The sequence below is a fragment of the Aquarana catesbeiana genome, linkage group LG13 (genome assembly GCF_042186555.1).
Source record: "Aquarana catesbeiana isolate 2022-GZ linkage group LG13, ASM4218655v1, whole genome shotgun sequence".
Taxonomy (NCBI): Eukaryota; Metazoa; Chordata; class Amphibia; order Anura; family Ranidae; genus Aquarana; species Aquarana catesbeiana.
Genome location: NC_133336.1, coordinates 79,171,833 through 79,185,107, shown reverse-complemented (window position 1 = coordinate 79,185,107; position 13,275 = coordinate 79,171,833). Strand labels below are relative to the sequence as shown.

At 40.1% G+C, this 13,275-nt stretch overlaps 1 protein-coding gene across 2 annotated transcripts in view; it reads left to right on the top strand.

Moving 5' to 3' along the window:
* The window catches only part of STARD9 (StAR related lipid transfer domain containing 9), a 241,619-nt gene that overhangs the window by 27,549 nt on the left and 200,795 nt on the right, over positions 1–13,275 (top strand). For both annotated transcript variants that reach the window (XM_073610372.1, XM_073610370.1), the window contains exon 2: positions 7,097–7,166. In XM_073610372.1, the coding sequence (XP_073466473.1) occupies positions 7,097–7,166 (70 nt within the window). The remainder of the gene's footprint in view (positions 1–7,096; positions 7,167–13,275) is intronic.

Sequence of the window (13,275 nt, the reverse complement as noted above, 5' to 3'; positions counted from 1 at the left end):
CAATATGGACATTTTACTGGTATATTCACTGGGCAGAGGGGAAAGACAGAGACTTGGGAGAATTGTGTAACAGCATCAGCCGTTACAAAGCTGGACGTTTCATAAAATGCTGAACTGTAAATCATCAGTTTCATAACACTAAGAAAAGATAGCTGGAGGAGTGAACACAGTTCATTTTAAAGATCTTCGACCGTTACTTGCCCGGAAATACCAATGTTTTGAAGCAGTGGAACAGATGTTTCTCTGGATGAATTCCAGCAGAAATAACAAAGTATCCCAGTCCCGATTTACCCTCCCTGTCATTGACTGTTGAGGACTGGCCAAGTTTCTTGCATTGTATGTGTGTGTTTTTTTTTTTTTTATGTTTTCTTTAAAATAGTCTACTCACAGTTTTCCTTACTAATTCTATGGAAACAAATTTAGAAAAAAATAAATGTACAAATAAATAAATCTATATATTGCAGATGGCTAAATATTTTCAGGATACACTCTGCAGCATCTGCCAAATGCTATCAAAACCCAAGAACAAAAATTGATAGTATTGCAACTTATGAGCCCTTAGATGTGGTAGCTGCATTTGTTTTGTTTTTCATAGTTTTTCTTTTCTTTATTTTCATTTGGTGTACCTGCCATTAACACACTTCCTGTCCTAGGGTGACATCTGTACTGGCAGCGTTGTCACCCTAGGATAGGGTGCTTGGACTTCAGAACACCTTCTCTTTTCCACCAATAGGGGAGGTGTTCTGTAGTCCAAGGAGATAACAGGGAACAGTGCTGACTGATAACAGTCCACAGGAAGAAAGCACAAGAGGTTATCACACAAGATTTCTGGATGAAAAGCTATTTTTGTTTTATTTTCTTGCTTGTCCAGATATAATAAAGCTTTTTCAATTGTATACTTAACAGACCAATAAGGAGAAATTGATTGTATGGCTAAGTTTAGGTGTGCAGTTGGGGGGGGATCCCCAATCAGCCCCCTCTCCTTAAGCTACAAATGGCAGTGGACGGGGTATTTACATGCTGCGGTTATAATGCTTTGCGCCCGCGGCAAAAGCTATCCAACATATTGGGATCGGCAGGCAGCAAGCCCGCCAAATGCGACCTATTCAAATAAACAAGGAAGAGCTGCAGATGCCCCACAGCGATGGATGTCATCAAAAATAAAAAAAAACGGCAATGAGGAGGCATCACATTGCCTGGTAGATTTATTCCGCGTACACACAAGCGGACTTTACGGCAGACTTTGTCCGGCGGACTTTTCGACGGACTTTAGACTTTATGATGGACTTTCCGAATGAACGGATTTGCCTACACACGATCAACCAAAGTCCGACGGATTCGTACGTGATGACGTATGACCAGACTAAAACAAGGAAGTTCATAGCCAGTAGCCAATAGCTGCCCTAGCGTGGGTTTTTGTCCCTCGGACTAGCATACAGACGAGCGGATTTTTCAACCGGACTCGAGTCCGTCTGCAAGATTTGAAACATGTTTCACTTCTAGGTCCGTCGAACTTTTGGGGAAAAAAAGTCAGCTGGAGCCCACACACGATCGAATTGTCTGACGGACTCCGGTCCGCCGGACCAAGTATGCCGTAAACTCCGGTCGTGTGTATGCGGCATAAGATGGGCATCCAAGTCCAGCCGTAGAGTTTATACTTACTTTATCCCTGTCTTTTACTAGACTGAGGATAATTGTGCAATCCAACTTACAGAAAGTAAAGTGCACCTGTCAGAAAATTGTGTCATTGCTGACGACTTCTCTTGAGAAGGTTTGTGACAAGACTTCTGATCAGAAAGAAGCAGATGGCTGGAATATAGAGTAAGGTAAGTAAATCTCAGTTTTAGGTCACCCCCTAAAAAACAAGCATTATGTTCTTCATCAGCTGAGGGTGGGGGGTCACAATTTTTATTTATATTTGTTTTACTACCCAAAGCTCCTTTAAGGAAAGGGTTAGTTTTGCGTTTTGTCAGCACCGTGACTATTCTAGTGCATTACAGTTGGTGATTCCTGTGAATTCTTTTCCATCTGAGCTGAGTTCCAGCAGCTGTGTGGAATTAATTATGCAATAAACTGCTTTTAGAAGATGTTTAATAGAAGCGAGGGAAGCCTGTGCAATGCAGAAATATCTTTTAGCTTATTGTACTGCTGTGTACATATTGAAAGTGTATCCCATTCTTTGGAGTCGTGTCAAATAAGATGTTGGAAACCTCTTAGGAAAGGTTACAGACTTAGCAAGTGGCTGTTGATCAAACTTCTTTATTGCTCCAGTTGGCTTTAAATTACACCTGTCACAGAAGATCTGTTGGCTGCCATTGCTGGCTTTCATCTGAAAATACTGCTTGACTGGCTGTGTCTGACTTTTGAGTTATACACAGAACAAGCAAGCAGCAAATTAAAGTTAAGCCTCGTACACGCGATCGTATTTTCGGCAGGGAATTGTATGATGAGACTGTTGGCCTTAAATCTGACCGTTAGTACGCATCATCAGACAATTGTTGTCCAACTTTCCGCCAACAAATGTTGGATGGCAGGCTAGTACATTTTCGGCGGACAACGGTCTGTTGTCAGATTTTCCTATCGTCTGTACACAAGTCCGTCACACAAAAGTTGAAAGTACAAACACGCATGCTCAGAATCAATGCTCACCAAACACGACATTAGCAGAAGGTGCCCAAAGGGTGGCGCTCAAGAGCGAAATTCCTCATACTACATCAATACGTTCGTGTTTGTTGGCCGACAATTGTGTGCTGTTTGTATGCAAGACAAGTTCCCGGCACACGCCCTTCGGACAAAAGTCTAATGCTCTGTTGGCCAACAATCCGATCATGTGTATGAGGCTTTAGAGAAAATCAAGAGTTACTTGCCTCTGTCTTTCATAGAGCATCAACGTTCCAACCAGGTAACTAGCATTTTCAGAAGAGATTAGGATTTCCCTCATGTCAGGTTTATTTTAAGATGACCCTTTACCAACCCCCTGATATCTTAAAGCTGAACTCCAGGAAACAAACAACTTTCATTTAAATATATTCCTCAATTAACGCAAAGGCCATACTGTAAGTCTACTTTGTGCGCTGTAAATGCCTTTACAAATCTAGAAATTACCATATAAAAGTAGCACTGATATCATCACTAAGCTGTACACAGCCTGTGCAGAGCTGTGGGAGGGGCCAGGAGCTCCACCCACTACAGGCTGCCTTCAGAAAACTACAGGAAGGGGCAGATACAAGACCAGTCACCCTGCACAAGGAGAGAGAGCAGCAGTGACTGGTCTTTAATACAGGGAGCTCTTGCTTTAACACTGGAATACTGCACAGATCTTGAAGAAATACACAAAGCACACCAAGACTGAAGGAAGAATATACCGGTCCGGTACATGACTCTTGGATTTAGTCATTAATTGCTTATCCTGGAATTTAGCTTTAGTCATCCCAATTATCATTTTTTATGTGGCAAAAGGAGCATTAAAAATACCACTCTTTCAGTGCTGCTTATGTGTCCAGATGCTGAAACAATGGCCACTTAAAAGAGAAGTATAGTGTGTGTGTGGTTTTTTTTTTTTTTATAGATTCATACTTATCTATGTGTCCCCCGGTGCCACTAACACTGAGAACCGAGCGATCGAACACTGCTGATTACTCGGTTCTCACAGCTCCTTGAGCTGCTGACTGTCAGTCACAGCTCTCTGCTCTGCCTCCTCCTTGCTCATTGGAGTGCTGAGCTATGGAGGGAGAGTATGGGCCGGGTGTCAGTCCAGGGATCTCTCTGCAGAAAACAGGTTACAAGAGTGCAAAAATGAACTGTACTCCTGTGATCCACATGAGAAGTACAGCCAAATGAGCTTTGGCTGTACTTCCATCAGGGAATTAGTAGACCAGATTGTGTGGACTGCACAGAGGAAACCAAAACGCATATAAGTGAATGAAAATGGTGTTTATAAAAATAGGTGACAAGTAAGTGAATACAAACAGTGCAACCAACCACAGACCCACAAACAACAAATAGCATATACAATAAATGGGAGATACCGGAATCGTAAACAAAAGCCAGGCCAAGGTCATACACAGGGAGGTCATGGGTAAGGATGGGAAGCCAACAGGACAGGGAGAGGATGGATGGATAGGCTGCAGGGCAGGGATCCAAGGTAATTAGGTAACAGGAGGGACAGGTCCAAGATGGGCTCGGGATAGGGATTGGATCAGATCAGGTCAGGTCAGATGCAGGCTCAAGGTCAGGATTACAGGCAGCGAGGTCAGGGCGCGGGGAGAGAGATACCAAGGCAAGCATGAGAGGGCTTGCCGGGTATTTATGAGACTGCCAGTAATTGTCCTCACGTAACACCTGAGCGCAGGAAGTGCTGCCTGCCCCACACTGCCGGAACACACCCGCTGGTGGACACTGGTACTATGGCCCATGGATCTGACAGTGCCACCAGCAGGTGAGATCCTTTTATCACAGATCCTGGCTGCAAGAAGACACCCGCTGGTGGACACTGGTACTGCAATCCACGGGCCCAATAGCGCCACCAACGGAACCCTTTCCTGACAACTTCTCCTTTAATCTCTTTTGAAGACGAGAATCACAGTTTAGGCAGAGACCCCGGAAAAGTGTCTCATACTTTATTCACTGCAGACCTGTTCGTTCTAATGTTTAATATTTCTATTTAAAGGGCACTTTTTCTATTTTTTTACTGGCGATTTTATGCAATTCACTGTTGAAGCCCAGCCAACATAATATGTAGAATTTTTACATGAAAATATCATACAGGTGTACATAAAGAGGTGACAAAGTTAAAAGAACACGTGTAAACACAGGAGGAGAGGAGAGTAGTGCTTGATGAAGCCTATGATTGAAACCTGGCTATACACACTTAGAATTTTTCCTCTGGATTGGCAGAAATTCTAACAGTAGGTGGCCCTGCCATCTCAACAAAAGTCAATGAATCAACTTTTGGAGCCAAAAATTGTCTTCCGAAGAGCCAATATGTTGCAGGGACTGTTTAAGTATTCAGAAAGCCATCCCTAGTGGCTGTTAGAATACAATAGCCCTAACCCTATCCCTCTTCCTCTGAGATAAAAGCAATTTTCTAATAAATCAAGTGATGATCCCATGTCTATGGGTCCATGTGTGACCGTCAGCTCACTGCGCTTTACTTGGCTATAACTGCTCGAATTTCAGCCGATTCCTGCTCACCTGGCCAAAATTCAAGCAATGTCAGAAAATAGTCGGCTGAGCAGAGGTTGCATTTAATCAGAAACAGGCACTATTTGGATGTTCTGACAGCCATCGGCATCTGATGTCGGAATACAAAAACCCGTCGGGGGGGATTTATTAATCCTCACTGCTGGCATGGATGGAGGAATCTGTTTGTTTTCTTTTGTAAACCAAAAACCAGTGCTATATGGCCTATACCAGCACAGTAGGTATCTGTGCTATACGGCCTATACCAGCACAGTAGGTATCTGCTATACGGCCTATACCAGCACAGTAGGTATCTGTGCTATTATACCAGCACCTCTGGATTAAGGCTTTTCTGGTTCCCCACCGCTATACCTCTCCAATGGACTGTCTGTCACACCAGCTCTCTGCTCAGTATATAAAATATAAGAGAGCAAACGGCATTGTGCAGTATATAAATGCTCCTTTATTACCTTATAAAAGATATTTGGATAGAGAAAGACAAAACCAAAATGGCCAGCCCGGCACTTATAGGTACCCACATCGTCCGATGTCAACGCATTTCGTCACAAGGACTTTCACAAGGAAGGTAGCCTACACCCGGTGTCAGAATTCTTTTGTGCAGCACACAGACTGAATGAAAGAAGTTTATATATGTATAGCTTTCATGTACCTGAATTGTCACAGGTTGGGTGGGTAATCTGAGCCCACCCTGTCTGGTGTTATAAACATTCAGAAACTTTTGTCCCCAGGAGCTTTTACAGCTGCTGGGTGCAAAGCAAGTAAACGGTATGGTCTGTCTATTACAGGATGCTAATTCTTTAATATATCCAGGTTCAGATGTAACCTTAATAGCTTAAAAACCTCTTGTGCTACCTGTGCAGAATGGAGATGATCACATGGGAAGATCTGGAAGGGGGGAATCCAAAGAGGGTTCCTAGAATGCAAATATAAATTGGCCACTTGGTTATCATTTATCTCATACCTTGTTATAGGTTAATTTCATAAATGGCCTATACATTACATTTTTTGTTTTGTCACTTATTTGAACATTATTTGTGTGGTATATAATTCATGACATTGTGGTATTAGAGCCTCATTTTAAAGAACAGAACCCTGTTCAGGTGACCAAAAACATTTCTAGTATTATGTTAAGCACTAAAATCTCTGTTTTGACTAAAGTATGGGTACAAGGTAGAAACTCATCTTCTTTGTAATTCTAAACTTTGTACACCAATATTAGGCTTTCCTTTTAACTGACACTAATAATTCCTGTCTTGGATCCACTCCAGAGGGATAACAAACACTTTCAAGCATCAGAAGTTTGGATTTTCCCATCGGGATTGTTTCTTGTCTACACAGTAGGGAATTGTTCCATCGCCGTGTCTTTGATTTTGATGTGTGGTTAGAACTCATCTTTCTGATACTTGTAGATGTGTTGTATGTTCAGATATGCCTTTCTGCACAATACTTATGTAAAGTGTAATATTCTGAGCAGTAGTGGACGTCCTGTCGGCATGAACAAGACTGGCCATTCTCCTCTTGACCTTTCTCACTAATGAGGGGTTGTCACCCCCGGAATTGCAACTCATTGGAGGTTTAACTGTTTTCACAGTATTCTATGTAAATTTCCATATCTGGCATCAACTCGCTTAGATCATGGATTCTTCCAACAGCTGCATGTTTGCATTCTTCGTATACCGATTTGTTGCCTGTAGTGTAACCTAAAAAAGAGGTTGTCATGTGTATGCTGTATTACTGCACTTTATTGTGATTTGACATACAATTTGAGTGTTAAGCACTAAGCTAACTAGTCATGACTGCCTGTTGTGGTGTTTTTTTTTTCTTATAAAAAGGACATACAGTATACTGCAAAATTTGCTTGGAATAACCAAATATTCTTAAATCTTTCTTTCAGAGAGATTGCGGAAGGAACAAGAATCATACTGAATGTCGATGACAAAATAGCAAGGATTCGAAATATAAAGGTATGGATACCATTAAAGTAACATTAAACCTTCTTTTTTATTTATTTATTTATTTTATTAAAAAATTAAACCTGTTATACTTACCTGCTCTGTGCAATGGTTTTGCACACCCCCGATCCTCATCTTCTGTGCCCCCCAGCACTCCAGGCTCTTCCTCTTAGGTGAGTGCCCCCATAGGAAGCCACTTTCTATGGGGGCACCTGTGTGGCTTGCTCCCAAGGCACCCTGTCTTCATCCATTCACAGAGACCGGGCAGCTCGCGCATAGAATGAATTGAGGTAGAAGGCCTTCAGGCTTTAGAACCACTTTAAGGTGACCATTTTTGTGTTTAAAGCTGATGTTTAAAGAGTAAATGATTTCTATACATAAAAGGAGCCTTACGATGTATGTTGACGCCAAATACAGTGGGGCTGTATTGAGTGGCAATTCCAGCGTAGTCCCATTCCATGAGAAGGCAAACTGCTTTGTCTCCATATCTGCCCGATTCGCACCACTGCATTGTGGGGGTGTGCGGGCCGTGTGGACTGAAAAAAAGTACTGCATGGCATTTTTTTATTTTTATTTTTTCCATTGTTTCACACACACAGTGGGCAAATAAACTTTAAACTTTATGAGGTATCTGTGTGACCTTTTATTAAAGCTAGTTAAAAAAAAGTGAACAGTGCAATGCACCAATATTGTAACACAGTGGCTAGTGTGAGCATACCCTTACAATGGTGCAAAACTGAAGGTATGGCCGTAGTTCAGCTTTAGAGGACAATTCTACATTTTGCAAAACAAACAATAAATGCACTCAGACTGAAACACATGCTGATCACCGGGTCCCGGCTAATGATTGACCGCCAAGCAGGGAAACCCCTTGATCGCCCTAAATATTAACCCCTTCCTACCCAGTGTCATTATTACAGTGATAGTGCATTTTATTACTACTGATCACTGTATTAAAGTGGATGTAAACCCTCACATATACTCAGTGAAGTGAACAGCCTCAGATGATACACAGGGATGAAACAAATCTCCCTACATAAGTTTTACATGTATTTCTGCTGTCTTTGGCTTGCTATATTCTTTAGAATTCTTACATCGGGTTTGATTTTTCACACCCTCATTCAGCTGTAGGAGTGGATTCTTGGCTTACACTGGGATACAGCTGATTAAAGGAAAGTCACCCCCCCCCCCCCCCCCACATAGGTAGAAGAACGGAGATACTTTCAGAGCTGTGCTGTGACAAGACAAGCTCTCTGGTAATCAACCTCTCACTACACACATTTTCAGCTGCTTTTATCTCCTGTCTTTGAGAACTTGTCAGAAGTTATCATGCTGATAACCGGAATGAAACAGCAGAAAGACACAGGACTTAGTGCTTAGGAGAGCGATAAGAAAACATTACAGACATATATGCCTAGGTCAAATTTTATGAATTGGGTTTACATCCACTTTAATGTCACTGGTGATGTCAGTTCTCCACAGCGTCAGTTAGTGTCAGATTTCATGTTGCACTATCGCAGTCCCATTATAAGTCGCTGATCACCACCATTAGTAGTATTAAAATAATAATAATAATTACAAAATTTGGGTACTAGTTCCCATAGTTTGTAGACGCAGTAACTTTCACACAAACCAATCAATACACACTTATCTTTTTACCAAAGACATGTTGTAGAATACAGTTTGGCCGCAATTGTTGAAGAGATTATATTTAATATACATTACATTATATAAAATGTTTTTTTTTTTTTTCAAAAATTGTCAGTCTCTTTTCGATTTTAAATAAAAAAAAAAATAAAAAACCCAGTGATGATCAAATAGCACCAAAAGAAAGCTCTATTTGTGTGAAAATATGATATCAATTTAATTTGAGTTCAGCATTGCATGACCGCATAATCACCAGTTAAAATAACGTAGTGCCAAATAGCAAAAAAAATGGGCTGGTCATGAAGAAGGTAAAATCTTCTGGAGGCCAAGTGGATATGGGTGTAACATGAAACACAGTCAGAAAGGCGCACTTAACTTTTAAATATGAGAAGGATAACTATAATTAGGATCTCTAGCAAAATTTGTATAGGGCAAGCTTCATCTCAAGTGAATCTGTGCTTTGCTCATGTAGGGAAGAGTAACAAGTTCACTTTATGAGAACTATCACAGCAAATTATATTTTCCTTCCTTTCATTCCCTGTTGTCATCAGTTGCTCTGATCGCCAACTGGGGTGAGGAGAAACTTAGCAGCACTGGACAGGTTGTGTGCAGAAATGATATGTACCATGCGTGGAGCCTAAAAGCTAAAAGACATTGGCAGTACTATACTATGACATTAACCGCTTCCCGACCGCCTCACGCAGATATACTGCGACAGAAGGGCACGTACAGACAGATTAACGTACCTGTATGTTGCCCTTTAAGAGGCGGCTCCAGGAACTCCGTGACCATGATCGCGGGTCCTGTGGACTCTATGTTCCTTGGGCATACCCACGATCGTCTCACGGTGAGGAAGAACGGGGAGATGCTAATGTAAACAAGCCCAATACTTCCCTGTGACTGGGAGCGGTTATCAGTGATGTGTCAGACACAACCCCTCCCCCCCACAGTTAGAATCACTCCCTAGGACACACTTAACCCCTACAGCGCCACCTAGTGGTTAACCCCTTCACTGCCAGTGACATTTCAACAGTAATCAATGCAATTTTTTAGCATTGATCGCTGTATTAATGCCAATGGTTCAAAAAATGTGTCAGAATTGTCCGATGTGTCCACCATAATGTCGCAGTCACAATAAAAATCGCTGATCGCTGCCATTACTAGTAAAAAAAAAAAAAAATTATCAATAAAAATGCCATAAAACTATCCCCTATTTTGTAGACGCAATAACTTTTTTGTGCAAACCAATCAGTAAACGATTATTGCGATTTTTTTTTTTTTTTTTTTTACCAAAAATATGTAGAAGAATACGTACCGGCCTAAACTGAGGAAAAAAAAATGTTTTTTTATATATTTTCTGGGGATATTTATTATAGTAAAAAATAATGTGCTTTTTTTTTCAAAATTGTCGCTATTTTTTTGTTTATAGCGCAAAAAATAAAAACCGCAGAGGTGATCAAATACCACCAAAAGAAAGCTCTATTTGTGGGAAAAAAAGGACATCAATTTTGTTTGGGAGCCATGTCGCACGACCGCGCAATTGTCGGTTAAAGCAACACAGTGCCGAATCGCAAAAAGTACTCTGGTCAGGAACGGGGTAAATTCTTCCGGGGCTGAAGTGGTTAAAGAGACATTCCAGCTTCTATCATTTTGTTCTCCTATAATCCATAAATGCCGGAACTATCACTTTGTATTATGTTGTAAAGACATAAGGAGATGAAAGATCAGATGGTATTTTAACTGATCACGTACTTTACATGAGGGCTGAAGACATGCTTGGCCTATTTCACTGCACAGGGCAGAAATACAATATGGAGATTGGCTACAAGGACAGGTAACATGAGATTGAGAATTTTGCTTCTCTACAAACATTTATGTTTTAGTTAACCAGACCTTTGAGAAGGAATAAGAAATAATGTTAATAAATTACAGGTAACTAGAGAACCTCATAATATATTTTATAAATTGTTATATTTGCAAAGTCAATATTTATTTGGCCACTGTGTGTGTACTTGCAGATAGCATAGCATATAATGGCGTGGCCATCAACATATAGAGTGGTATGCATTCTATGGAGGCCATGGATGTGTAAGCAGTAATCCAGAGTGTGTTGTCTAGGTTGCAGTGGATACATGAAGGCCTCAGCCATGTATGCACTGCAAGACTATTTTATCTTTTACTACAAGATTGCAAAACCTCATACAGTAAAACCTTGGATGGCGAGCATAATTCGTTCCAGAAACATGCTTGTAATCCAAAGCACTTGTATATCAAAGCGAATTTCCCCATAAGAAATAATGGAAACTCAAATGATTTGTTCCACAACCATTTATTCTTAAGTCCTTCAGTTTATAGTCCATATCAAAAGATTATTGTATTGAAAGACTCATGCAGTTTGGCGTGTAAATTGCCATCACCCCTGAATATATGAAAAAGTAAGTACCTCAGAGGTGGGATTTTAAAGGCAATTTTGAAATACAACAGATATATATATTCCAAAAAGTTTTATTGAGACAAACAACATCAACATGATAAAACAAAAATTCCCAATTCGGGTAGTACGATAGAAAAAACATGTACATGTATCATGATATCGCATAGTAATCATCTAAAAAGTGGTAGCACCCCCACTACACATGGTAAAACCATCCATACAAATTCCATCATTCAAAACTTTTTGGAATATATATCTGTTGTATTTCAAAATTGCCTTAGAAAATTGAGTACTGTCCGTGATACTTTTTTTATTTGCACTAACATACAATCCCCCCCTGCATTCTATAGCTCTCCCTCTGTCTTATCTCACTAACTCTGCTGCTATCTTTATTACCATTGATTTGTATGTGTTTGGTTTTCTCTTTTTTTCTTTTTTTTTTTTTTTTTTTTTCTTCTTCTTCTTTAACATGCTGCTTAAAAATTTGTGAATCAGTACAGCTTGGACCTTGAAGAAGGGGACATACCCCGAAAGCTTGTCCTGAAAAATTGTATGTTAGTGCAAATAAATAAAGTATCACGGACAGTACTCAATCTTCTCTGTCACAATTGCACTAATACGGCTACAATCAAATCAAGTACAATTGACTTAAAAATCCCACCTCTGAAGTACTTACTTTTTCATATAAAAAGATAGCAATGTGATAGGTTGCGTTACCATAAAATGTCCACTACAATTGGAAGCCTCCACAAGGGGATTAGAAGCAAAATCCAGGAGGAACTACAGAGTATAAAAAGAGAAGAGAGGCGCCTCTAAGTGTAGCAATATGGTTACATTTAATGATGGTACAACAGTTAGCAACTCACGTGGTTGATGATTAATAGAGGCACATGGCACAGAAGCCGGGGTAAAGCTGTCCACATAGACCTTCCTCCGCACCCCCGGCTCTCACCGCTGTCAGTCTGCAATCATGACCGGGAAGACTACCCTGCAGTTTAGCGATCTGAAAGCGAGGCTTGAACTGCTCATGGAGCACATTCTGGAAGTTATTTCGTCGATGGCGGTGAGGAAGATGGTCTGTGTGGACAGCTTTACCCCAGATGCCTGCATACTTAAGTGTGCCTGTTTTAATAATCATCCATGTGAGTTGCTAAATTTTGTATAGGGCTGCAACTAACGATTATTTTCATAATCGATTAGTTGGCCGATTATTGTTTCGATTAATCGATTAATCGGTTAATAACCTTAAAAGAAAAGTGTGGTGTATAATTTAGTTAATATGTAAAGTTTTAAAAGGCAATTTATTCTTAAATATCTCTATGCAGTGGTAAATATAAATAACCAACTATATGGTTAGGGGGCAAAATATCTAATCCACTCTGAGAATAACAGACAGAAGAGATATACTGTGTATACTATAAGAGGAGATATACTGTATATACTATAAGAGGAGATATACTGAATATACTATTAGAGGAGAGATATACTGTATATATACTATTAGAGGAGAGAGATACTGTATATACTATTAGAGGATATATACTATTAAAGGGTGAATCTGGTAAATATCATCAGACTCAGAGATCAAATTTTTTTATTTAAAGAACAAACCATGTCTTTCTTCAAAAAAAAAAAATGTAATTTTAAGAACGTTCGTTCGATTTTCTAATTGTTAGTGGGGTCAAATCGACGTTCATTTGCAACCACAGTGATGGGAAAATTTGGAAATAGAAAACTTCTTGGTGAAAGGAATTTTCAGACAGTGTATGTGGTTTTTGTTCAGAAATTACATTCGTTTTAAACACAGAATGTTAAAAACAAGTGAAAATTTCAAACAACATTCTTTCATTCAGCGAATGTACAAAGATTTTTCGTCTGAATATTCTCGTCTGAAAATTGATCCATGTGGCCAGCATAAGGCTCGGTACACACCTATGCAGTTTGCTTTTGATCTGTTTCTGCTGTGCTTTGTGCTGTGCGTTTTGATTTTTGCGCACGTGATTTTGCTGCAATTCGCGTTTTTGCATTTTTTTTTGGCCA